Consider the following 27,599-nt stretch of genomic DNA (forward strand, 5'->3'; position numbering starts at 1 on the left):
AGAAAGAAGAGAAGTGAAAACAAGAGATCTTTAAGGGAGCATTTAAGAATCGAGGGAAACTACTTCTTTTGCAAGGTTTTTTTTTTTTTTTTACAAAACTTTAGGGTTTGTCAGAAATCGTGGACTGAATAGAAAAAATTGATTTCAGTGGAAGTACAATTTAATGCACACAGAGAAGCAGAAATGTTCCTCGAGACAGCAAGGAAACCAGAGAAAACTCACTGTATATGCCTCCAGGTGTTGCCTTTTACTGTATATGTCTTGGGTGTCAAAAATCAAGCAGTTCAACTTATCCTCCCTTCTCCGTAAGCTTTCCTGGCTTTGATAGACACATAAGGTAACATTTCATGATAACTGATGATAAAAATGAGCCAAGGAAAAAGCTATCTTCCAACAGAGTTCCCTTAAATAGTTTGTGTCCTATTCAAGAATTTCAAAGTTGACATATTTATTTTTGAGTCCAAAAATACTTTTTGACCTTGCAATCCTGCAAATCAAACCAATCCATAGTATTTGTGCAACTTGCATTTCATGAAACTAATTTCTTTGATATTTAAAATATTGGTCGCCAAACTTGCACTGTTGTTTACTATGAAAGATATGGTATCCTGTTTCTGTTTGGTGCCAAAACTGAAGATAAAAAAAGAGTCTCAAATCCCCGAGCAGTAGTTTCCTTTTTTTTGGCAATGCTGGAAGAAAAGCATGGTACATTTTCTCTCTGTGGGTAAAAAGAAGGTAGGAGGCCTCCTGCCCTTTTCACTAATCACATTTAATGATTCAAATTGGCCTAAGAAATACCTTTGAAATCAAATCCACTTACGGCCACACAAAAGACCCACACATATGCACACACAGGCCAGCAGCACATATAGGTTGGACAGGACAGTTTTTTCCAAAACGTGCAAAAAATTATTTTGGATAGGAGAACGGATAAAAATCTTACAACATTATACATTTTATTCATAAAGTACATTTCAAGAACTCAAAGACACTGTACATTGGTGAGAAAATAGAAAGATGAAAACATAGAAGGTACAAACTAACAAACACAGCAACATTACACACAGGTCAGATAAAGAACAACGTATGAAACGCACAGTCTCGAGCAGTGATTGAACAGTGTATGGATCAGTGAAGTCTTAAATATGTCTGGGGAGTGAGTTCTGGAGGGAGGAGATATAGCTAAGGAGAACATTCTGCCCCCCGGATTCATTTCCTGCTGCTGGGGATAGTTATCACCGACAACTTGCTAACATTACCAACCCCTACAAAGCTAACCATGGCAGGTCATTCTGCAGAGATATATCCCCCCCAAAAAAGCAAAGAAAGACATGTAAAAGAAATGTGGAAAAATCTCATTGTTTTAGTACAGAGCCGCCTAACTAAACCAAAAAGCATTCCAACCAGTTATTGGCTGCTGTTAGTGAACGGTATGCATACAGTTTAATAATAAATGCTCCAACTCCTTAACACTCAAGCGGGACTCATATCAGCTTACTACGTAATGCTGACGAGTTAAGGTGACAGGGGTTGGCCCAAAGTGAGCTCCAACTTTGACCCTGGTGCAGACCAAGAAGTCTCCCATGTGCACTCTGATCACTATCAGAACAGAAAGGTCGACAATCGGATCGGACAGGAGAGGTAAGTAAAGAAGTAGCTTATAAAGGAGTCTGTAAGCCTGGATGTTTCCAATCCATCAACCAGCCCATAACTAGTTCTGCAAGGTCACAGCTAATTGCTTGTAATGACCTCATCAGCACACAGACACCCAGAGACAGACACACACAAACACATGTAAGTGGAAAAAGTTGAATAATGCTACATGTACGCACACATTCACAGTCACAAGTGAAGAAAAAAAAAAAAAAAGGAATACCAACTGGTGGCCATAAAACACTGGCCTGTCACAATGTGTGTGTGTGTGTGCATGTGTGTATTTGTGTGTGTTTTGACCAAAGTAAAATCCTGCAGCTACATCAGGCTCCTATGGCGCCATTTCCTGAGAAGTGTATGTAGCAAGAGATATCCTCTTTCACCCCCTAAACATATGTGCGTGCACACACACACACACACACACACACACACACACACACACACACACACACACACACACACACACACACACACACACACACACACACACACACACACACACACACACACACACACACACACACACACACACACACACACACACACACACACACACACACACACACACACACACGAGAAAAAATGTCACCACTGGAAGTGGTACATTTTTACAAAGATTAAAAAGACAAATGTACAAGATGTATGAAATCATTGTACAAAGGATTCATGAGACCGGATGGAGGATGATCAGACTGAATATGCCAGAATATGAATATGAGATTTAAAGATGGAAAGTGAGTCGATATTACAGATGTGTGGTGGGAAGGAGTTCTAGAGGCGGGGGGCAGAGCAACTAAAGGCTCTGGACCACATGGTGGACAGGAGCCTTTAGTATTTAGTATTTAGATGTGCAGGAGTATTTAACAGGGAACAAATGAAGCTGCTGAAGGACAGGGGTGACACTTAACAGAGGGGGTTCTGGAGATGATACGAGCAGAAGAGTTCTGGACCAGTTGAAGTCTGTGGATGGACCAGAGAGGGAGACCAAAAAGAAGGGAGTTAAAGTATAAATAATATAGAGTCAGTGCACTGTCAATACACTTCCAGCATGACCCCCCATGCTCCAAAACATGGATGTGGCTAGAGCAAAGCAACATTTACTTATACATGTAGAAAAACACAAACTGTGTCTCTAATTTGTTCAAATGTTAGCATAAACACAAAAATAATAAAATACTGAATAAATATCACAAACTAGCTCAAGCAACAACAATATTCTAAAAAAAAATGACAGCATTGTTCAGTAACTAAGCTGTTGATTAATCAATAAAACAGAGAAAACATTCTCACACTAAAGTGAGTCAATGTGCTTGTTTGAATGCCTAGAAACAAAGAATGTATTTATCCTCAACAGCCCCCCTGCCCACTTAACACAAACTCATAAATGCCTGAACACTCTGGATTGTATTGAGAACAGCACTTCTGCTTCTGGGTGGCTTTACGACTTAGTGGGCATGTGCAGGGAAAAAACACCACACCTTTTTCATCTACCTCTTTCTCCTGTTCTCCTTCTAATCACTTCATGATGGGTTTTTATGGCAACCAATACCAGGCAGTAAACAGAGGTCTTTTCTTTTTTTTCAAACCAAGCATTAAAGTGTATATAAACATCATGACAAAAGTTAAAGAAGGAGTTCCATTTTATTATTTTTTTATTCCTTATGGACAAGGCATGCATGAATACACACGTATTTGGATAAAGTGACAGCGATGAGAGAGAGAGAGAGAGAGAGAGAGAGAGAGAGAGAGAGAGATAACAAGATAACATGCAGTGGAATTTTTTTTTTAAAAGAAGCACAGTACGAAGACTTACTATGGTATGCATGTACTGCTGATAGTTATCGCATTATTATTTAGAAATGTACAGGGATGTGGTACATTATTGCCTTTTACATTTTCCAGTCATGATTATAAAATGGCTAATGAAATTTGTAGACTGACAAAATTAAAGTATTTTTCTATCAATCACTGCACTTATCAGTGTGCACTCATCAAACTGAATGACACTTTAAAGATTTGAGATAACATTTTTTGTTTAATTTGGCAAACTTGCATTACACAAGCTACAAGCTCCCCAGTCATGCACATGTGGTTGTAGAATAGAGTTTTCAGTTAGGATTCCCCCATGTTGTTTCACATCTTGTCAAGTTTCTAGGAGAACTCGTTTACCCAGATATTACTTCGAATTTTCTTGACACATGCTACTTAATGGTTCAGTACCTTTATTCTTGTTATCATTCTGCACCTCATTTTCAGGAAGACTTTTATTCTATCAATGATGAGACGTCCAGCTCTGCTGGCTTTTTACAAATAACATCACAAACAACATGTTGTATATAAAATCAAAAACGAGACCTCTTGAAGATTAAAAAAAAAAAAAGTCTCATGTTGTTACCCCACAAACAATGTTAGCACACTATGAATATGGACATATTGAAAAGCAGACGCTGTGGTCTGAAGCTTGATGTGGTCAAGAGAAAGTCCAAAAAAACAGGAGTCAGGTTCAGTGGCAGGCCTGAATAGATGTAGAATAATGTGGCTAAACAGCCACATAAATCATTACATGGTGTATCGGATACAGTTTTACAATTAACAACATTGTGAAATTAAACATTGTTCATGTTCTTTGGGTGTGAACTTCCTCTCCTTTGTCTGGGCTATGTTATGGGAACCAGGTTAATGGAACACATGAATGCAGAAACACACACACACATGCATCTCCTTGAGATCTAAATCGTAGGCCTTCTGCCAAATTGAAGTCAGACAAAATGGCTTCATCCTTGCTAAATGCAGTGCGGTCTGTGGTGGCAGTAGCACTCAGTAAAACAAAGACACACCAGCTCATAACCACCACCACTCAAACAGTGTGTGCATGTGTGTGTGAGTGTCATTAATGCATAACCAGATATGTGTATATATTCACACACCTCAGTATTTTTACAGTATTAATGCATAAGTATGTGTGAATGTTTCTGTGTGTGTGTGTGTGTGTGTGTGTGTGTGTGTGTGTGTGTGTGTGTGTGTGTGAGTGTGTGTGTATGTGTGTGTGATCACTCAACTAAGCCAAAACGACACTTCACTGCCAGGATGGAAAGAAAGGAGAAAGAGGAGAGGGAAAATTATGACCGTTCACAGTTTAAAAAAACAAACTATTCCAATAAATTTGCCCCCAATCCCCATCTGCCGCCTCTTTTTTCTTGGTCTGAGCTGCTTTTATGGGTTGAAATTAGTCGTCCCCAGCCCCCTGACAGTGCTATAAAACATTCTGCCAGGTACATAGACTTATACTAGGCCTTGGAGAGCGTAGACAAAGAAGGAAAGGAAAAACAGAGATGGAGGAGGACATTTAGTAAAGGGGAGACAGAGGCACATATAAAGCAAGGAGGGATTCGAGGGTAGGAAAAAAGGAAAAATAGGGGTAAAGATATTCATAAGCTAATAAAAAAAGTTTTTTTGGGGGGGGGGGGGGGGGTTATGGGTAAATGAGGGGTCCAAACTGTAAATGAAGTTAAAAAGGAACAAAGCTCGAGTTAGAGAGAAATAAGAGAGACAAGATAAAAGCCAAAGAAAAAAAACTATGAGCTATGAGAAGAGTAACAGTGCAGAAATTACTTTTACATCTGTGGCACAAAAATCCCTGTGGGACTGTGCGCACACACACACACACGCAGATTTAGCCCTGATTTTCTGAGATCTTTTTTTTTTTTTTTTTTTCTTAAACTGTACATCCTGAAACGTACCGATTTTTCCCCTGTGCAGTCATGTGCAAAAACAGAAATTAAGTGGGGTTGTTGACAGCGGTGAGGAAAAGTAGATGACAACTTGCCACAAGTGAACTCATCAGGGGCAAGGGTCAGAAATAAACCCTGAGAAAAATAGCAAGACAAAAAAAATGTGTGGGTAAGGGTCAACTGGAGAAGAAAAGAGTAATTGCACCATTCCTGACTTATTCTTGCCCCTTGAAACACAGTTTTAAATAATGTTGAGGTTTTACCCATCAGCGAATTGTTCTTAAATTTTCATATAATCAAACACTTTTATTGGCCTTAGTTTTCTTATTTGAATAACACGATGTGAGCTTGTGAGGAAATAAGTTACGATTAAGTGTGAGCATGGTTTGAAGTATTTATTGTAGAAATAAAATAGCAAATGCCAAGACATACACTTTATCATAATCTCTTGTTCATGTGCTCCATGATGTCTCTCCTTTGGGACATCATGCTCTCCATCATTTTAAAGAGGGATGCAGCTACCCTAAATGGAGAAAGTACGTTAAAGAGGATGGGTTTAAACGCACAAATATATTTTCCATGTTCATTGAAGCAGCCAGCATCTTATAAATCCCACATGATTTATCCGACCCCACTTACGCATGCACATACTCCTCTTCATACCAGTTGAGACGCAAGTTCTGAAAATTAGTTTTAGTCAAATCGTCCGTCCATCTAGAAATTCCTTTCCCTCTATCTACTGTTCCTGTAGAAAAGATAAGCCGTTTGCAATCAGTTGCAGGAAACACTGATGGGAGTCAGCAGCACGATAAACCATGTCTGTGAAAAAATCACTCGAAACGCATTCCACAGAGCCTCCCGGCTGCGTCATGCATGGTTGTGTGGAAAAAATGGGGAAATGTCAGACTTACACCGTCACATACGTGTGCAAACTCTATATTGTGGATGAACTTTATTACGAGATAACACGTTTTTGTAGCTTATCTGAGGGCAAGAATACAGAGTAGCTACAATTTTGTAATGTTACTTTTAATTTTTTCCTGTGTTATAAGAAGAAATGAAAATGAATTGTGACAAAACAAACGTAATGTCTCTTATCTGTTGTTAAACCGTGTAATACGTTTGGAAAAATAGTGTGTAAATACAAACTCGACAGTGTCACACCCTGCTGTCTCATATAATCATCATCCTCACCATGCTCAGCACCATGCTCTATCTCTGCTGCAGTCAAACAGACAGGGACAAGTGTAATTGTGGCTTGCGGTTTGGCTGAGCATTCAAACGGAAAAGCAGCTTGTCCACATCTCTGTCTGTGTGTCAGTAAGCTCCATTTGTCTTCCAGCCTGTTTCTGTGTGTTTGTGTGTATGTGTGAGAGGGAAGGGTTCCGTTTGCAAGTCGATTATGTCTGTCAGCCGCTGTCCGTGGTAAGTCAAGCAGTCGCGGGACAGAGACGGGACACATGGACATAAACATGAACGCACAGACAAATACACAAGTCCCGACCACATTCGCAGAGCAGACCATGGTATGGTGAGAATGCCACGCTGGGCGCCCACTTCTGTAACACACTGAATAAGCCATTTGTGTAAAGCATTTTCCCAGCACACACTCATGCACACTCACGCCATGTGCTGCATGACGTACAACCATAAACCCACATTGGATATCAAAACTAAAACACCCACACAAGATTGTACTGTACACACAGAAACTACAATCACAAACAAGGAGCATCAACCAAAAACAAAAGACATGCAAGCACTTTGAAATCTAATTTTTGATGCATCAAAATAATGTGTTTATTCTGTTCTCTTCATACTCGATGGTATGACTGTGTTTACATTAACCAACGACATCATCCGTTTTGGTATTATCTTAGGTGGCGACTAAAAAGGAGAGTTCATGTGCATTGTTTAGAGGCTGTTCTTTGTCCAAACTCTGAATGGGCGGCAAGAAAACAGGAATCTGACTGGTGAATGAAAAGTGTGTGTTTGTGTCAGAGAGAGAGAGAGAGAGAGAGAGAGAGAGAGAGAGAGAGAGGCTGATAATGAGTCTATGAGTCTGTGTTTTTTATATTGTTTTCACCTGCTGCAAACCAAGTTGAAAGTGGAAGAAGGTTGAAACTGGCAATCTGTTCATTTCTGTGTATTTTAACTACTTTATGGTAAAGGGTAGGAAACACCAAAATCCCCCTGATTGACAACTTTTTATGACCACATGGCATTTATTATTACCTGTCGCTCTAATATTTCTATTCCACAGCTGTTCTGTTTGTGCACACATTGACGTATTTGCGCACACACACACACACACACACACACACACACACACACACACACACACACACACACACACACACACACACACACACACACACACACACACACACACACACACACACACACACACACACACACACACACACACACACACACACACACACACACACACACACACACACACACACACACACACACACACACACACACACACACACACACACACACTCTCTGCCTCTTTCTGCATGTTTTTGGTTATTAAGTTACTGGACACCATGCAGGCTGCCAGTCCAGTTCTTAGTAGCACTGAACTAGAAGAGGCTTCTGGGATCTGCAGACCAGTCTTGACTGGCATGACTTGGAGTGCTGCCAGTGTTAACATATAAACACTATGTGGTTTTTCACAGAATATTATATTATTGTTTATAGTAAATAAAGGACAGCACACATCAGGCATGGCTACTTCATGAGTTTTCTTCAAGATTGAAACAATAAAACAAACATTAAAGTGTAATAGAACATGTTTTAGAAAGCACGTTCATTTTAGGGTTATTTATTGGAAAAAGTTTATGCACACATTCTAAATCCACGGTCCTTGCGGTCAGAGGCTGGAGTACATCTTGGCAATGTGCACAGCATGAGGGCGTCTCAGCACACAAACAAACAATTATTAAACCATCTGTTTTAGTCTGCACAGTGACAGCTTTGTCCTCCTGAATGCTCGGAGAAGATGGATCATCTGGGATGCACTGTGAGCTCTGACTTCAGTTTTTATCTGCTTACAGTTTAGGTTTTGTAAGAAATCATACAACGGCTATTTAGGCCTTGATAAGAGATCGACTATTTCTAAGAATGTGATTTTGCAATAGTGGCTGAAAAGAAACGTTTGAACTGAGCAGCAAAATAGAGCTCTAAGGATTTGTCAAATGGCACATGAGCTTACTTTGTGGTGATTTAATCAGTTTATCTCTCCAACAAGCAGAGGTCAGGCCCTTTTCAAGAGTGCTTTTCTGTACTTTTCTGAAAATCAACAATTGCAAAAGTTTGATGTTGCATATAATCAACCTAAAGCAGGCCACAGATTTGTCCTTACGGGTCAGAAATTAACAGCGTATAATACTGCTATAGAGATATGCTTGTGTGTGTTGGTGAGCTGTGTGTGTTGGTTTATATTCCCATGGCAGGGCCAATGTTTACTCTTCCTCTGGAGACACAAGTTCTATTTCAGGGAGTGGAGCAACAAGACGGGGAAGAGACAGGTGCCAAGGAAGTCAGCAGCACAGAGTCTATGAATAACAAACTGAAGGAGAAGCGGATGAAAGCGTGTTTGCTTTCGAAAGCAGCTCACTTATAGTAAATATAACAATCAGTTTTTGATGTTTACTTTTACTAATTCAGTCAATTAACCAAAAAGTTTGCCTTCTCCTTTTTGTGTTGCTCTCAGTGTGCAGTCCCATCTCTTTCCAACTCCATTTCTCAAGTCGTCGCTCCCTTTTTCCCCTCTCTACATATCTCTCTCCGAGTCGGAAAAACAGAGCCCCCTCCTCCATGCTCAGTAAATCATTCTCAACTTTGCTTTCTCTTGAAGCACAGCTGCATGTTGGATGTCAGCCGCTCCACTTTTCAACACAACGTTTGACGGAACGTTTCCACTTCATTGTCAGCTAACACACACACACACACACACACACACACACACACACACAGTCATGCTCTTTTCACACATGGCTGAAACCCTGATCACTTTATCATCAATTATTCTGGATTCAAAAACTCTGACTCTACAACGCAAGATGTAAGCGTACCACCAAAGTGTAATGCATTACGTGTGTGCATGTTGAACATTCTTATCTTGTGGTGTCAAGTTGGTCTTGAAATCTAGGTATATTACGTCCAAGGACACACGCATGCTGAAGGCTTCCCAGAAGTTGTCTGTCAAGTGGTAATCTCACTTGTCAGTTATACATGCTTTGATGCAAATGTTTGGTTTCTGGGCTCGGTGCAATGTAGTGTTTAATGGATCGTGGAAACATGCTAACCGCAACAGCCTGTAAAGCTCACACTGTGAAGATGACTTTATTTTCAGGCAATCATATATTCATTTTCATGTTCAGGTTACACAAACTGACCTGATGACAGGCAATGTGAATTAAACAAATTACTTTCCAAACAAATGTTGATGTATTTACTATCTAATGAACAAAACTCGTAAAAGAATGTGTTCATGAATTAAATATGGTTCAGGCTTGCAGCAAATGCAGGCACATCCACCCAAATACAGATGCAGCAATCAGGGAGTAATAAATCAGTGTGTGAGCAGGCCTACAGAGGTCCATATGATGTGGTTACTTCGTTTCAGCACATTAATGAGACTCATCCCAGTCGCCACCAGAGTGGAGAAACAGCTGTGACACACTGAAGGTCAGGAGGAGGAGGAGGAAGAGAAGGAGGACATCTCCCAAATGCTCTGTGAGAATAAATGCAAGGATGAACGTATTCACTTCTGTTGTAATTGCGCTTTAACATTATAAATATCCTCTCAAATTAAATCTGATTGATGACAACAAAACATACAAACAAAGAAAGGCATTCAGCTGCCACAAGAAGCTAACCAATTAGCCTGTCCAGACTTCTTAGTTGACCCATGCAATAATACATAATGTTCAATTTTTTTCCCATCTGTTTGACCATCCTATGGAGACATTCCTGTCATCACAGGAAGCTTCTTTCAGCTGGCTGAGCAGATGTTTAATGGTAGGGAGAGGGTTTTATTTTCTGCTATTTTCCTTTTGGGAGCTACATTCTCACCCACGCAGGCATTTACAGTGATTGGGACCATTTTTAAAAAAACATTTTTTAAAGGCAAGCATGCTCATATGTACACTTCCAGACCGGAGTGCTTACCACCTGCTCTTCAGATTTCTTGGAAACGCACATCAGCTGCCCCGGGCTCTGAGAGGGGAGTGCTGTTACAGACGAGCAGGGTTAAAGGGGTTAACTCTCCAACAAGAGGCCGATTTACAGCCACAGACAGGAGCCATCTATCAGCACTCTGTTGCCTGTCAATGAATGAGCCAGACAGAGCTGCCTTGAGCCAAAGTCCCCTCTCAAAAAAAGGGTCTTATAGTTTTAAGAAAATAACAGAAGGAACATGTCTAATGAATGGTAGAGGCTTCAATTTGTTTTCATATTTGTTCAAGTGTACTAGCCATTTAAAGGAATTGTTCACATTAGCCTTTTCTTCGGAAGGTAAATTGGATATTTTCCTTAAATGAGCCTCCAGCTGAGACAGAGTGTAAGCAGTCTCTACAGGCACAAGCTAATGAGCAAATAATAATAAACAAGTGGTCAGGATGATCTTTATGACCCGTGTAACCAGTGTTTAGCACATATGATGAACGACTATCCTCTGTTTGTGATTTATAGAGAGAGAGAAAGTGATAGATAATAGAAAAGGCCTTTTGGAAGTCTCTGTGGAATCCAAGGATAGAGCATGTTTTCAAGAACTAAACTTTAGAATCCAAATATTAAAATGCAGCCACTTATGCCAGCTGAAAAAATAAATCATCAAAATAAATTTTGCATCTGTCCTTTTCTTTCCGAAGGCAAATGTGAATGTATTTTTATAGTCAGATAAGAAGCTCTGTATTATTACATCCATCTAACATAGATTTTGTTTTTTAAACATAACAAGTGTACATGATCTCCACTCACTGTGTTGCTTGCAATTCAAAGACTTATTGAGGGTAAATTACCAAAGGGAATACTTTTCATGGGTTTTGTTGAAAATAAAAACAATAATAGAGGGATATAAGCCATAGAGTTCATTCAGTCGACCTTTTGGCACTCTTAGATAGACAAGTTAATCATCTGAAAAAACTGGAGAATTCTTTGGAAACTCTTAGTAAAGTCACAAGCACAAAGTTATCCAATATGAAATTCACATTGGACCCTATACATGTCAGTAGATATTAGCTCTGGTAAATAGGCATTTATAACATGCTTTTGACCTTATTGTTGACACATTGTCAAAACAAAGCTTATATTTTGTGGTCAAAAAGCAGATTTCTTTGAAAGCTAGAGAAAGGAAATGGCAATAGGGACAGTTTAAAGATGGGGAAAGGTATAAAACCCCTACATATGTATGAGTAAAGTCCTTTCGTCATATAAATTTGGTATATAGATTTAACTCGGGACATTGTATGCTTTGTCTATTCAAACTTGTAGCACACAGTTTAGGCAGTTGGGGCACCTGAGACAGGCTTAAGGAAGACCTTACATTATGGTACATTTTTACTTGTTGATTTTAATACAGCTACAAGAATGTATCCTTAAAGGGATACTTCACCTGTTGAAAAAACAATCTGTATTGACATTGGGTCATATGCTGAATTTCCCTCGGGATCATTAAAGTATCTATCTATCTATCTATCTATCTATCTATCTATCTATCTATCTATCTATCTATGCATAATAGAATTGTGAAATAATTGTTTAAATAATTAAGTTGGTGCTTCCTTGCTTTGAAATTGGCATCTCGGAAAATTCCAGGCAGCAAATGGATTGTATCTCTTTGTACATAGGTAAACAGAGAGAGATCTGACACCACTAGTCCGCTCCAGCTTCGTCCTCACCGCTGCCTCCTGTTCCTGTATCAGCCTCAACTGCTCGTCGTTATATTTCGGCTCGTAGAGATAGCCACGAACATCCAATTCGAGCACAAGACTTTCAACATCCCCATCATCCACTGGCTATCAGTTTGAAGAAGAAACCTACTTTTTCGCTTTTGTCAGGTCTTCTCAGCTTTCTCCACAGAGCCCGTTAGCATATAAAGGTATATGCTAGCAAGATGCTGGATGTTGCTTTTAGATTCTTCATTCGAAGATACAACCAGATTTCTAATTATACAAAGCTTAAAGCAATGTTTGAAATATCCCGTTAATATTGAGAAAAGAATGAAAACCAATAAACAAGCAAGCAGCATAGATTAGGATAACCCCATCAAAGTTCTTCAACATGCCCTTTCACTAATTAGGAATTGCTGGAAATTAACCTGCTCTGACCATCAGCTTAATCATACACAAAACGAAAAAACAACTGACTTAGCGGTTGTGAGATGCCCGGGTATAGTCTAGTCTTTAGTCCTCAACTTTATCTTTTAACATAGACATGAACCATTTAAAATCAATATCAATTATTTAAAATTAGAATTAGACATAAGGGAAATAAAATCTAGAGTCTAGTTTCATATGATATAAACAAATATTGTAAATAATACATTTGCATGAAACTCTAAAATGATTCCAGATAAATTAACATTACAATTACCAAAATGTACCAAAACACTTTACTGCACAAAAGTGCTCTGGCTGCAGACAGCTTTGTGATGCATATACAAGTAGAACCATTTGGACTGGAGGAGAAATGACAACAATTTGACTTGTACACTTGGGGGGGGGGGGGGTTTACACACAAAAGAACTAAAACATTTTCATTTCCTGCCAGCTCCCAAGTAATATTTTCACACGAAGCTCAGGCGAGGAGATGTGTAAACGCATCAGAGAAATATTCAGGAAAATGTACCCAGAGCGAGCATGAAGAAGTGATGAGGTTTGTACCACTGTATCAGTGAGAACATTACACTCGCCATGAATCTGCTTCATGTTCTTTTCAGCTCGTCAGTACATTCCTTTTCAAAAGATGATACACACACACACACTGAACATTTTCAGAGGTGCATGCATAAATGCAAACAGTTAAACTGTTGACCAATTAGGACATGCACTTCTTGAAACTTTCCAGAAAATGTCAGGATGGCATGTGTAAGATGGGCTATAGAAAGGATATTTGAGGTGGAACCAGAATTTAGATTGCGGACATGCGTGCGAGAAAGTGATGGAGGAGAGTTCAAGCATGTGTGTGTGTGTGTGTGTGTGTGTGTGTGTGTGTGTGTGTGTGTGTGTGTGTGTGTGTGTGTGTGTGTGTGTGTGTGTGTGTGTGTGTGTGTGTGTGTGTGTGTGTGTGTGTGTGTGTGGTACGATACAGCTGTGTAATGTGACCCTGCGGTCCCAGAGGGGACAGATCACCTGTAGAAACCTCACGCTCTCCTACCAAACCCACAATGGCTCGAGTCCTCACTCCTACAGATTCGCGCACATTCACATGCACAGAAGTGTAAAAATACTAAATTGGTTCAATTACAGCCACTCACTCTCAGCTATACACTCCTTCTCCAGCATGAAGTATATTTGCACTTAAAGGCACACTCACACCATTCCAAGGAGTTGGTGGGCCTATTAATACCACACTTCAAGGACTGAGGGATTGGGCAAGGAGCCACAAGATGCTATCTGGTGACTTACACACACTTGTGTCTCCCTTTCTGTCCTCAGGGTGCTGCCTTTCACTTGGCCTGCCAAGCTGAAAGGTTGAAATGGTTGCATTCTCACAGCAGGACCAATTGGCCTTTGGTGGTCAACCAAACATGTTTATATGTTCATTTAAAATTACATGGGGCAGTGTGCTCTGAGCATATTCTGAATAACAGTTGTATACTTTGAATGGGACTCTTAATCATGATGTTTTTTCAGTTTCAGGGTTACATGTGACAGAGTGATTGACATCAACATTTGAGGACAAAATCGCATGCTTCTTATGTAACAAGAGTAATGTCCACTGTCATGTTTAAGATTTTTTAAATGTCCTTAAACCGCAGAGTCAACTTAATGAAAGTGTGACAAAGCCTTGCCAAAAATAGGGGAAGTCGGTAACGAAATCTGAATTAATCTGAAACAGCTGCTATTAAATCATTATGGAGGGATGCTGTCCCTGCCCTTATCATCACTGTAGACCATTTTAGCATCACTGAGTATTACAGCTGTCTGCTAGAGTGAGACTTCATAAATAATCATAAATCATCGCCTAAGGACACATCCAGATTTGACGCCAAGAAAGGCTGGATGTTTTTCAAATATCAGAGCAGATGTTATTAGTCAGTAGAAATAGATATGAATTCCGAATGACATTTCAATCACCAACCTGTATGAAGAGTGTAAATAATTCCTAATTTGCCTCTTCTCCCAGAACCTCCCCCCTCTAACCAAAGCTGGCTGAGACAGCAAAGGTGGGGTTCACTTGTTGTATTTGCCCAGCCAGCCTAATTCATGTGGGACTTATACATACAAAATGTACATTTGTCATTGCGGTAGTAACAAAGGTGGCAGTGGTGCAGAGTGAGGATTAGGAAAGCTAAAGACTGTGGGGTGGTTTGATCCCAGGCCAGCCGGGACACATGTCCTTCCAAAGGCCTGCCTTGAAAGCATTAAACCATCAAAATGTTAGGACGGTTGGTAATTTGGGAAGGAAAACCGCTCCACTGAGTCCTTTTTGTTGGCATCAACATGCAGAAAGGATCACATGAATGTTGTGTTGGGGGAAACTGTGTGGCATAGATAATTAGAAAGCCCTGACTGTTTTTTCTTGGCCTACAGCGGTGGAAATCAGCCTTACACTGGTTTGCAAAACAAACTCACAAAGACGTCACACCGCATGTCTTGTGTTAGGATTTAGAATATGGTTGATCAAATCGTTGCCATCAGTGACAAGCACAGCTGAAATTCCTAAAACTTCCTCGACCTCCAATTTTCCACTATCCTCATCATGTTCTTAATACGTTTTGATTGGATATTTAGTGTGTCCACAGCCCACCTCTGAAGCCTGTTTTCCATACAGTCACCATCAATTTGCTCGTCGGCATACATGTTTATGTTGAGCTTGCTCTAGCCTGAATATTGGCAGTCGGATTTCTTCCTGCAACTGATTACTAGTTTTGGTATAAAACTTTTTTTGGTGTAGAATTAGAATAGTAAGTAATAAATGTATGATGAGTGTTGCAACTGCATTATAAAACTTGTGTAACAAATGTATTATGAACATCAAGATGTGCATAGAAATGTGGTTTGCTGCAACAAACAGACTTGAAACCAGCAGCCCTAGATTGTTTTGCCCTTCCAAATTAAATGTCTAATTTAATAGGAAATGGACAATCAACCAAGTGGTTTTATGGCTTAAAGAGTAGCTGTTGTCATTATCCTCTCAGTGTGATGGTCATTAGTCTGTCAATTCCAACACGTTGTCTGCTATTCACACTCTACTGTCAAAATAAACAGAGAGGACGGCGTGTGATGGTGGCTATGAGCTAATAATGTGCTGCAGCAACTCCTCACACTCTTTTCTCTATGCTTTCCCGGGGCTATTTCTTTGTATCTACGCATCACATTAATCCGTTTAATCAATTAATTTGATTAGGTCCTGCCCAAGGATACCAGAAACACCACATGATCTTCATTTGTCTTTAATTTTGGCTCAAGTGTCCAAAAGTCCTTCAACTTTGGATAAAGTTTGCTTTAAGTCTTCTCAATTTCATGCTCCTTTTCATTCACTTTTCCACACACACACACACACACACACACACACACACACACACACACACACACACACACACACACACACACACACACACACACACACACACACACACACACACACACACACACACACACACACACACACACACACACACACACACACACACACACACACACACACACCACGCCTCTGATAACAATCAGCTTCAGGGCACACTCTATTGTTTCAGCTCAGTGCTAATTACTTTGGGTCTTGACCCAAGGTTCAGCCACAGAGCAGCTGAGGGGGATGGTTTGTGTGTATGTGAATGTATGTATGTGGAAGCAGAGCGAAGTGTGTGTGTTGGGGGTTGGGGGTGCATGGGGGTAGGGGCTGACTGGGTGGAGAGGTCATTGCTGCTGCCAATCAATTGTCACAGTGGATTGGCCTAAACATCACAGTATAATCCAGAGGGGGGGAACACAGCAGCACTACAAGGACAGCCAGACTGCTGCAGAGATTTTCATGTCTGAGAGGCATTTCTTTGAGTCTCTTCAAAACACAACCTTCCAGTAATACCTGACCAAAATCTGACGATCAAAGGATACAATAATACAAAAGGAGATTAATTTTCCATTTTGATGTGATAACTTAAATTAATTAAATAGCTACACAGTCAAGAACGTGTGTGTGCTCTTCATGAGTTGCTGTATCTTTAAGGTAAAGGATTTGCTATAAAAAGGCATTATGGGTCCATGGTACACATCGTCATTGTTTCTCTGTTTTTGGTCCGTGTCAGTAGTGTTGGTACCAAAAACCTGTTGATAGGACTATATTTCAAAAAATATGATAAAACATGTTCCCATCACAAAACACACACACACACACACACCCATCAGAGTGCAGTACAATTTCAGGAAGGTTAAAAATCTTGCATGGGATTACTCCTACTATGCACTTCCCAATGAGTCTGAATCAAGTCTCACTTCTCTTTGTTGAACTCTGGGAAAAACTGCATTGGAGTACAGTTTCAGGTATTTAATCGAAAAGGTCTTTTGAGCTCTTGAGTTTAATTTCAGCTGGCAGATGCACAAACAACCTTCACACTGTTCAAATCACTTGTAAGAAAACACAAATAGCGCTTGCCTCACGCCTAACCATTTGCAACAAATCCAGGCACTCTGTCACACAGGTCGACTTTTACGCCACGGAAAAGCCAAAAGAACGCTCTTCACTGCTCGTTTCATGCTGTAAAAGAGAAGTCCTCCCCCAGGGTGCTACAAACAATCAAAACCTGTCCAGAATGTGCATCCATTGCAATGCAAAACAGATTTCCAATGCTTCAGCATTACTTAAGACCCTACTTTCAATTACAATGTCACCAGCACTTAGAGCTGACGAGCCTGTAGAGGAGGAGAGTGGGACATGTGGTGAAGGTCCAGATGGGTTGAAAAGACCATTAGGGACTTTAAATATAAAATTCAAAAAAACTCAAACTGAAAAAAATCCACTCTTTCTAAAAATACAGCCAATAAAAATATGTTAGCCACATCAGCCAGCATAAATACAGGTTCTGGATGTTGTCAGAATTAGAGGGGGAATGCTTGCTGATTTTCTTTGCAAAGGGAGGGAGGGAGGAGGATGAAGAAGGAAATGAAACAAGGGGGCAGGATAGGGGAAAAGTGATGATGAGGAAGAAGAAGAAGGAACAGGGAGAAAAGTAGAGAAGTTGGGGGGAAAGGGGGTAGAGAAAGAGGGGAGGGGATGAAGCTGGCTCTTCTACTTTCCCCCTGGATCCCGCCCTCCTGGTCAGGGGTTGGTCAAGGAAACTCAACTCTCTCGCGTTCATTGGTTGGCACTCTTGTCGAAGGGGCAAAATAGTCTGTGCTCATAGACACAATAAAGTTTAGAGTTGGACGCATGCGGACAGTCAGTCGGCGCAAAAGCAGATCGCTGTGTGTTGTTGCAGCGCTTCTCCGGACCTCTAACGGGAACCAAAACAAGACTGCTGGATATTTTTGCAAATGTTTTTTAGCTCATTTTTACTGAAAATGATGGTTTAACTGCAGTCTTGTTTTTACTACGCACAAAAAACACTGCTTTTTCAGGATTTTTGTTGGATAATCTAATCTCCAAACGCACACGCGCGCCTCTCTTGGACTATCCCCTTCGCCGCGGTTTCCAAGGTGACCAAGGCTACATTTTTGTTTCGGGATTTTTTTTTTTTTAAACTCTTGTCAAACATTTAGTCTTACAGAGGGACATCCGCGGTACGTGACGCGGTGATTCCCGGGATGATGGTGTCGCTCTTTGGGGCAGCCCTGTTCGTCCTGTCCGTGCTGGTGGCTCCGCACCTAAGGGTGCAAGCTTTCGGCGACGAGGTGGAGGAAATGACCTGCGACCCTATACGCATCAGCATGTGCCAGGGTCTCGGATACAACGTCACCAAGATGCCCAACCTGGTCGGCAACGTGTTGCAATCGGACGCGGAGCTGCAGCTGACAACATTCACGCCGCTCATACAGTACGGCTGCTCCAGTCAACTCAAGGTAGCCGGCTGCACGGATATGGCACACTTTCTGACTGCATACTGATGTTAATATAGAACAGGCAGCTAGAGATTAAAAGGCTGGTACATGCATAAATTTAGGGACACTGAGTCTGGACTCATAAGGCCTGAGCCCAGATCGCCTGCTATATTTACGTGTGTGCAGGGTCAGAAAGGAACAGTCTGGTCCCAGAGCGCATGACAGACCTACTGGCAATAGTTGACCTGTTCAGACTAATGGTGCCCTTCATAATGAGCAGCATAATATAGATTGACCTCCAGAGAGTTAAAATAAGTGCAGTTAAGTCCTCTTTCCTTCCTGTTGTGCCAGACTGTCATGCTAATTTATCTGAAAAAGCCTCCTCTTTGTGTTGACATTCTGAGTTCATGCCCCACACAGCAACAGCTGAGTCTTCACTATATCCTCCACTGTCTTATAGTTCACAATGGTGCCTTTAGTGTACCAAGACAAATGCTGCTTGTTTGACTTGTGTACTATGAAAGGAAAAATAGATTGGTTCCTTTTCTTTGGTAGGGAAATTGTGTTGGTCATAAAAGGGCAGTGACACATACAAGTTCATATTTTTGTTGGTTTTCAGAAGTAAAAAAAAAAAAGAAAAAAGTTCTGCATCTTTAAGTTTGACTTCAATGGTACGCACATGTTTTAACAATGACAAAAAGACAACCTATCTCCATGTAATAGGCATCAACACAAAAGTTTATGTGCTCTTATAGTCCAGTCTGGAGAAATAGAGCTATTTGTGTGGTAAGGTGTTTGGAAATTTGGGGGGAAAATATTCGTTCACGCTTAATTAACACAGGGCCTGAAGTTATGTGTGTCTGTGTAAAATGAGAAGCAGTTAAAGAAAAAAAAATAAACTAGCTGTCCTGCAGCTGAAAATGGTCCCGTAATATTAGCTGATACCCCTGCCACCCCTCTCACACACAGACACACACACACACACACACACACACACATACACTCACTAAATAGGGAGGAGGCGGGGAAAGGGAAACTGTATCCCCTACCATTTGCTCTAATGGGAGGCTTCCTGACTGGTAACCAGAGCAACTTTTAGCAGTGGAGTGACTGGACTCAGGTTACCAACAGTTGGGGGGAAAACACCCAGAATGTGTCACATTACTGACTCACCGTGAGAACTATCAGAAATGGCATATCATTAGACGTGAAACAGCTTTTACAAAGAAACATTCACTCACACACAGGGACACTTTGATGGTTTTAACTGTTTTTGGGTTTTTTTATCCAACTGACACAGTAGCTACTCAGTACAGTCTTGGTGTGTGTGTGGTTAGGTTTTAGAAGACAATGTTTAGTTTTTGTTGTGAGACATCTTTGCTTAATTTGTTCAGATGAAGCTGCACTGCAACCCAGGCACTCAGAACAGTGTAACACATTGCGTTTGAAGGAAGTTCCCTATCATTGACATAAGTGCATTTGACATTATGTGCAGCCTGTAACACAAGAAGTAGCCTTAAAGTACGCTAAAAAAAGAAACTGGCCAGCCAAATCTTTTTCTCAGGGGCTTTGCAATTTGTCATCAAGGCTGTAAAATTAGAACCCAACAATGACAAGATTTTTATATTGACCCGAAAATAAATTCTCACAGAATCTAAACGTTGTAATGTTTCTATATATTTATTTCCCAACCTTGACACCCTTCTTGGATTCATGTTTCATTTGGTCTACATTCAAGGCCTGATTTCAAGCTGATGTCTCTATCATGTGACCGAGGCTGCAGGCCCAAACTATTTTGTTGCTATCATAGCTCATTAAACATTTAGTGTTTTTTTTTTTTTTGTGTTTTTAAATTAGAAATGGCAGGAAAGTACTCCGCTCAAACACATTTTTAAGGACACCCTTTCCTTTCCAAGTTCCTGGAGGGCATGTTTGTTTCCTTTTGCCAGAAGGTAGACAAGTGAAATGCAACCCCTGCTTCTGTGTATTCTTATATCATGAAGCTGGCACAGTTTTCCACTCCGGCTACAAATTGATTTCACAGTTAAAGTTAGAAATCAATTAAAATGCAATCTTTTGTAACCACTGGGAACTTCTTCACTTACATTACTACCACCTCGAACAGTCAGATGTGACCTCCGACTGCTTACTATATCTTTATAACCCTGATTTAGATATCTATTTCAAAACCATGTGACAGAGAACACCAAGTCTTGGATTAGGGGGGATTATGAAGCATTAGATGGCACATGCCCCCTGTGTTGTTAAACTCACAGATTGTTTTTAAAGGAGCAAAGTTGTATGTCTAACCTTGGGATCAGGTGAGTGTTTGCGATGGTGTTTTGACTTTATTAAAGTTTAAAATAGAGTCCCATCACTGGGAGAGGTGATGCAATCACTTGAAAATAAAAGACAGAGGAAGCAATAGGACAGTGGCTGGTACATGCAAATAGATGGAGGATGCACATGTGGGAGTACAAGGTGAGGCTATCCACGAGCTGTAATCCTGTTGTAATATACAGTAAGGAAGATTGGCCCACAGGGTATCACAGCAGTGTTTCCACTGTTTTAACAAGCACTACACCGCTCACATGATTTCATATCTACTCTACAGTTAGCTTGATCTCAACTGAAACGAGGCCAACCAAGCAGTGCACTGATACTGACTTACATTAAGATTAGTCCCTGCAGTTTCCCACTTTAAAAAGTAGTTAATAGTTCTTTAACGCTTAACTAGAATCATTTACTCCTAGCTGAGTCTCTTATTCATCTCTAAAAATATTTACTTACCCTTTGGCATTGCTTTTATAAAACATTCAAAGAGAAAAATGTTCCATCTTCAGTGATCTTTTTTTCTCCATTTCTTTCCCCTCAGTTCTTTCTGTGTTCCGTCTACGTACCGATGTGCACAGACAAAGTTCCCATCCCCATTGGCCCATGTGGTAGCATGTGTCTGTCGGTCAAGAGAAAATGCCTCCCTGTTCTCCACGAGTTTGGCTTCATATGGCCTGAGGTGAGTACATTCAAAATCCAACATCTTTTAAGAAAATAAGTTTAAAGACGAGGCTCAAGTCTTGGAAAGTAGGACACAAATAACCACAGACAAAATGTTTTCCTGAGGACATTCATAAAATCATACAAAAAACAAAGTTCGATTGCTGTCATTTGTCATTACACTCATTGTTCACAACTAAAATGCTCTTTCCCACCTCTTCAGGTGCTCAACTGCAGCCTCTTCCCACCTCAAAACGACCACAATCATATGTGTATGGAGGGCCCTGGGGACGAGGACCCGCCTTACCAGCCTGTCCGTCATCCTCCCCACCAGGAGGAGTGTCAGGCTCTGGGATCAGCACCTGACCAGTACACCTGGTTAAAACAGACCGAAACCTGCACCCTTCAATGTGGCTACGACAGCGGCCTCTACCGACGTGGGGCCAAAGTCTTCACAGATGCGTGGATGGCGGTTTGGGCGGTGCTGTGCTTCCTGTCCACTACTCTGACAGTCCTGACCTTTCTCCTGGATTCACAGCGCTTTTCATACCCTGAGAGGCCCATCATCTTCCTGTCCATGTGCTGCAATCTGTACAGCGTAGCCTACCTGGTAAGTGGGTGACGGCGTGTTTTGTTCATTTGTTTCATCAGACCTCTTTGGTGTTTTTCTCCTGTACATGCATAAGTAGTGTTAATTATTAAAAACAACTAAGGCTGTCTGCATTAACTTTAGGTGCACCGTAGAAAAGCCATTGCAGTGTCTTCCCTGTCGTCACAGAGACACAGACTGCTGCATCTTTGAGAGTTTTCAAAAGTGAAATGAGACATTCAGACAGCTCAGTTGACGAATCAAAAGGAACATCCAAAATATGACATCCAACATTTCACTTTGGACCATTCCTTTTAGCTGCCAATCTAGGTTTTGATCCGTAAATAATTTCATTTTCCATGCTTCAGTTACTCCCTTAACCTTCAATCAGTGGAAGGTCCTAAACTTATATTTCAAAATAAAAGCAGAGTTGAATGAAAACTTCAAGCATAGTACTTTCAGCTAAAGACGGTACAAAAATTCAAAATAAAAGCCTAACCATTTCTTATTTGAAATAGTAGAATTCAAAACGTGCAATAAAACTGTGTCATAGTTTAAAACCCCTTAAAAATGTCTCCCTGTTTAGTTCAATGTATTTTATTTCGATTAATTGAAAAATTTTCCAACCATAACTTCTGTTATTCTGTACAGGTACGCTTGACTCTGGGAAGGGAGCGCGTTTCCTGTGACCTAGATGCCACAGCAGTACCTATTCTAGTCCAAGAAGGGTTAAAGAGCACTGGCTGTGCCATAGTATTCCTCCTCCTCTATTTCTTTGGCATGGCTTCCTCACTGTGGTTAGTACAAACACACAGACACACACACTTCCACCATACACACTTTCTCCCCAAACTCCTCTATTCCTTTGTCCTATTGTTATCCACTATTGTGAATGGATTTTGGAGGGAACAATTGGAACACAAGACTTGCATCCTGTTTTCTTTAAAGTCAAACTATCCTGTCTCATAACCTCTGTGCTGCATGGATTCATTTCCACACACAAAGGCCGTCTTTGAAAAAAAATGGCACTTTTTGAATGCATGCTGACTACAGTTGCAATGGAAACACAGGGCTGCTGCAGCAGCATTTTTTTTATTCCTTTTCACCTTGCCCTTGTTTTCCTGTTTGTCTTCACGCTTCCCTTTCGGAAGAGCAACAGACTGAAGAGGCCAAGGACTTCACTCCCACTTAAATATGATCACAAATGTCTGTTATGTAACTCAACAATCGTGCCAAAATGATTATATTGGATGACTATAAATGCCTACATTTTTCAAGGAAAAGTTTAACAGTCACCCAAAGCAGCCGTAGCATCTGGTTGCAGTTTGGTTGACAGTCTGATATCTGTGCACTTCAGACTTGTTTTCCTGAACTCTTACTCTTATTTCTCTCAGGTGGGTGATCCTGACCCTCACCTGGTTCTTGGCGGCTGGACTGAAGTGGGGCCATGAGGCTATCGAAATGCACAGCTCATACTTCCACATAGCAGCCTGGGCCATCCCGGCTGTAAAAACCATTGTCATCCTCATCATGAGACTAGTGGATGCAGACGACCTGACGGGACTCTGCTATGTTGGCAACCAGCAGCAGGAAGCACTCACAGGCTTTGTAGTGGCTCCACTGGCCACTTATCTGCTAATAGGTAATTACTATGTGAAATCAAAATATATATTTGTTTTAGTTTTTACTTTCTTGAACTTTTGCTTCCAGCTTCATGCTGTACATTAATTTCTCTATGTAATCTTTTTTTACTTTTTGCACCTCAGGGACTCTCTTCATCTGTGCCGGCCTGGTAGCTCTCTTCAAAATCCGCTCTAATCTGCAGAAAGACGGTGCCAAAACAGACAAGCTGGAGCGTTTAATGGTGAAGATCGGCGTGTTTTCGGTTCTCTACACCGTCCCGGCATCCACTGTGATTGGCTGTTACCTCTACCAGCTCTCTAACTGGGGGGAGTTCAGAGCTAGCACCCGGGACTCATATGTGGCGTCAGAGATGCTTCGAATCTTCATGTCACTGCTTGTAGGCATCACGTCTGGCATGTGGATCTGGTCAGCAAAAACCCTCCACACCTGGCAGCGCTGCTCTGCCCGCCTGCTTCGGGACAGCAGGGCGAGCAGAGGGGGCAAGAGGGCGCCGGGAGAGGGATGGATCAAACCAGGGAAGGGCAATGAGACAGTGGTGTGAGAAGTGTGAAAGAGAGATTGGACAGGAAAAGAATTCTACCTGTGTCTCCCGCCTACAGAAACTGAATGTGCCAAAAGAAGGATATGGCAAGAGAAGAAAAAAAGTGACGAAGGAACACAGCAGTTTCTCAAAGGAGCCCCTGGATGAAATGACATCATAAAAGCTGGCTGCCTACCTCTCTCCAAGTGACTCTGTGCCTTAAACGGAGGTTAAGAAGGAGGGGAGGTTTTGGTTGTAAATAACAGCCCCTCTACCTCTTGTAGGCCTCGTCTGCTAAGAGAAAGAGGGGAAAAATGAAGAAAGAGAGCTGGGAAAGGCAGAAGAGAAGCATCAGTATGCAGTCCAGGCTTACAGATAAGCTGTGTAGCACCATGTCTACCTCTCTCTTATCTCCGCACGCCTCAGCAGAAGAGACTGGACCTGCCGGAGACAGTAAACTTTACAACATTGTCTTTAGAAGTTTTGAGTTTTACACTGGAGGCTCGTAGTGCAGACATTATGCATATGAAGATTTCCCAAAAGCATCTGAAAACTTCAGAACCTGTGGGGTACAGGAAAGAAAGAAAGAAAGAAAACCAATATAAAAGGCTACCAGACCAAAAACAATCCAAATCTAAAGACAACATGTCAAATACAGCCTTTAATCTGTGAAGTGTTTACTTTAAACAACATTTTATAGTTTTATAAGTGATGACATTTTATACAATATAACATAGCAGGTTATTTAAATGATTAAAGGTTTTTGGGAATGCAGCTGTAAGCTGTAATAATGCACTATATTTGGACACGATATGTGAAGTGTTAGTGCTAGTGACAAGTGCATTAACAGGGACAACAGTGATGGGACTTGTATCTTTTCATAACACAGTAAATGAATGTTCAGAGAGCCTAAACTACAAAGACATTGATCTTTTTTTTTTTTATCATACACACCACAGAAAATAGTATGTTTAGTGTCTTATTGCTCAGTAAGTGAAAATCCATTCACAAGGACTTTTATTTTGAAGGAGAGGGCCGGCTGAGAAACACAATGACAGTTTTGTTTGATAAATGGGTCTCATACAGTTTGGAAAAGTGTGTGATAGCTATAAATCCATACCGCAATGAATCCTGGGAGCCCTGTTGTGCCTTTTAATGATCCTTAATGTTTAAGCGGTGAGGCATCTGGGAAATGTAGGCCTGTGTGTTTTACCTCAGCAGTCTATGAGAAGCTCAGCTAACTTCCAATGATGTGTGCAACCTTCTTGGAAGCCCCGTACTGTATATCCTCTCCAGTTACCATGAAATACAGGAAATTAAATTATTCACCCTGTCCTCGTTTCCAAATGTTGAACCCCAGGCGGGTTAAAGAATTAAAGGTTATTAGACAATCACTTGCCAGAAAATGCATTATGCATTAACAGACAGCAAATGCAGGTATACGCTCACAGGAGGGAGCCGTTCCCACGCATCTCATTCACCACAATCTATACAATATGTGCAAGTTATTATCTCGTTCAGGAGTAGAAGCAATGCAAAGCAAAGACTACGTTTTCCTTGTTTGTGTGAAGCGTCTGTGTATATTCACATCTTTTAAACAGTTCTAAACTCTGTCTGTGACTCTGTCTGTCTGATGCTCTCATTGGCCCGCTGCCTGCCAATTTCCCCCTGTAACTACTGCATCATGACTCCTTTCTCAGACAATCAAGTCGTCCTTTGAAAACATTTCGGAATTTCATGGCTGATACAAAATGGATTTCTATGCATCGTGAACTTGTTGTTGATTTGCAACTTCTTCCAACATTTCACTCTTGTAGAGGTTCTCTTCAATCACATGTACAACACCTTAATAACAATAATTCCTGGTTCTTTTTCCTCGGGTCTTATTGCTGCATTCGCTAAATCCTACATCTGATCCTGTATTATGTATTTGCCTGACAATCTTTCTCGCAAAGCTCGAGCCCTTTTTCGCAGTGTCTTTCAATGTACAATATGTGGGCCGTGTATTGTGTTACAGAAATTAGTTTTAGGGTGGTTAAATGTGTAAGGGCTTCAGTTATTTGGTGTTTGGCTTCCACGTGAAACCAGATAGTGCCTCACACAGCCTGTGCAAGAGATATATTTTTTTCAATAAATGTCTAGAACGGGAGAGGAAATAGTTTTTTTTAAAATGTGGGTTGCCTTTTTCCCCCAACATGTTTAATATAACAGCTGCCTTATTGCATTTATATAATGCTTTTGGTTATTTTCTGTGAAACCTAGAACCCTGAAAACCCAGTGTTTCTCAAACCAGCACCATAGCCCACTTATTACATTTCTGCAGTCAAACAAACATTACATTGACTCAAAGTGAATTAAATTAACCTCTGACCACCTCCCCTCTGAGCTAATGCAGTTTCCTCTCCTAAATGTTCTAGTATGGTGGCCCTTTCCTCTCGTATGACCACTCCGAGCTTCAGGTGACATTTCCAAACAATCCCTGAATAGTTGAGGCTTGAAGCATGGTGAGCATGTGCCACAGCCTTATGAAGATTGAGAACCACTGGCAATACAGATGTTATAGAGAGGCCCACATATGAATCAATGCTGCAGTTACTGATTGTCGCCTTTAAGGTTTAGACTGTTGCTCTGTGTTGAAGAAAGACTCATTGTGTTGATGATGTCATCATTGTATTATAAACAAATTGCTAATTTATCCTTGTAAAAAAGACAAAACATTTTAATACTTGTTTGTTATTTAAAAACACTTTTGTATCAGAAGATGATGAATAAAAACTTTTTGGTTTCGATTATGTTGGTGCCATTCTCCATATGTTTATGTGTAGCTGTGTGTGTGTGTGTGTGTGTGTGCGCGTGTGTGTATGTGTATGTGTGCGCGCGTGTCTTAAATCCTGAACTATAAACATGAGCCCAATGATTACTTCCACACACAAAAAATACTTTGCATTTAAGTATTCTTAAACCCTTTTAATATTCTGTAAAGTCACATTAGGTTTCATATACATATAGATCACAAGAGACAAAAGAAAAGTTGCAAATTCTCAATATTTTTTTTAGTAGAACAGAATGAAAAGATGCAGCTGAACTGTAACAACCAAAATAATCAAAAAATTAAATACATATAGAATCAAAAACCTTAAAACAAACAATGTCACCGATTCTGAATTGGCAGTAAAGACAAGGTTAAAGCTTTATACTTAGTACTAAGTGCACATGAGGGAAGTTATTTAATGAGTGAAGTCATTAATAAGTAC

General features: G+C 40.7%; 1 protein-coding gene across 1 annotated transcript; it reads left to right on the forward strand.

Moving 5' to 3' along the window:
* The first annotated feature begins 17,977 nt into the window (after positions 1-17,977).
* fzd4 (frizzled class receptor 4) lies at positions 17,978-27,137 on the forward strand. Its single transcript, XM_079353507.1, has 6 exons — positions 17,978-18,619; positions 21,474-21,611; positions 21,816-22,202; positions 22,833-22,978; positions 23,576-23,823; positions 23,948-27,137. The coding sequence occupies exons 1-6, from the start codon at positions 18,365-18,367 to the stop codon at positions 24,364-24,366; spliced, it is 1,593 nt and encodes a 530-aa protein (XP_079209633.1). The 5' UTR covers positions 17,978-18,364; the 3' UTR covers positions 24,367-27,137.
* Positions 27,138-27,599: the final 462 nt, after the last annotated feature.

Source organism: Symphodus melops, assembly GCF_947650265.1.
Source record: "Symphodus melops genome assembly, chromosome: 10".
Classification (NCBI taxonomy): domain Eukaryota; kingdom Metazoa; phylum Chordata; class Actinopteri; order Labriformes; family Labridae; genus Symphodus; species Symphodus melops.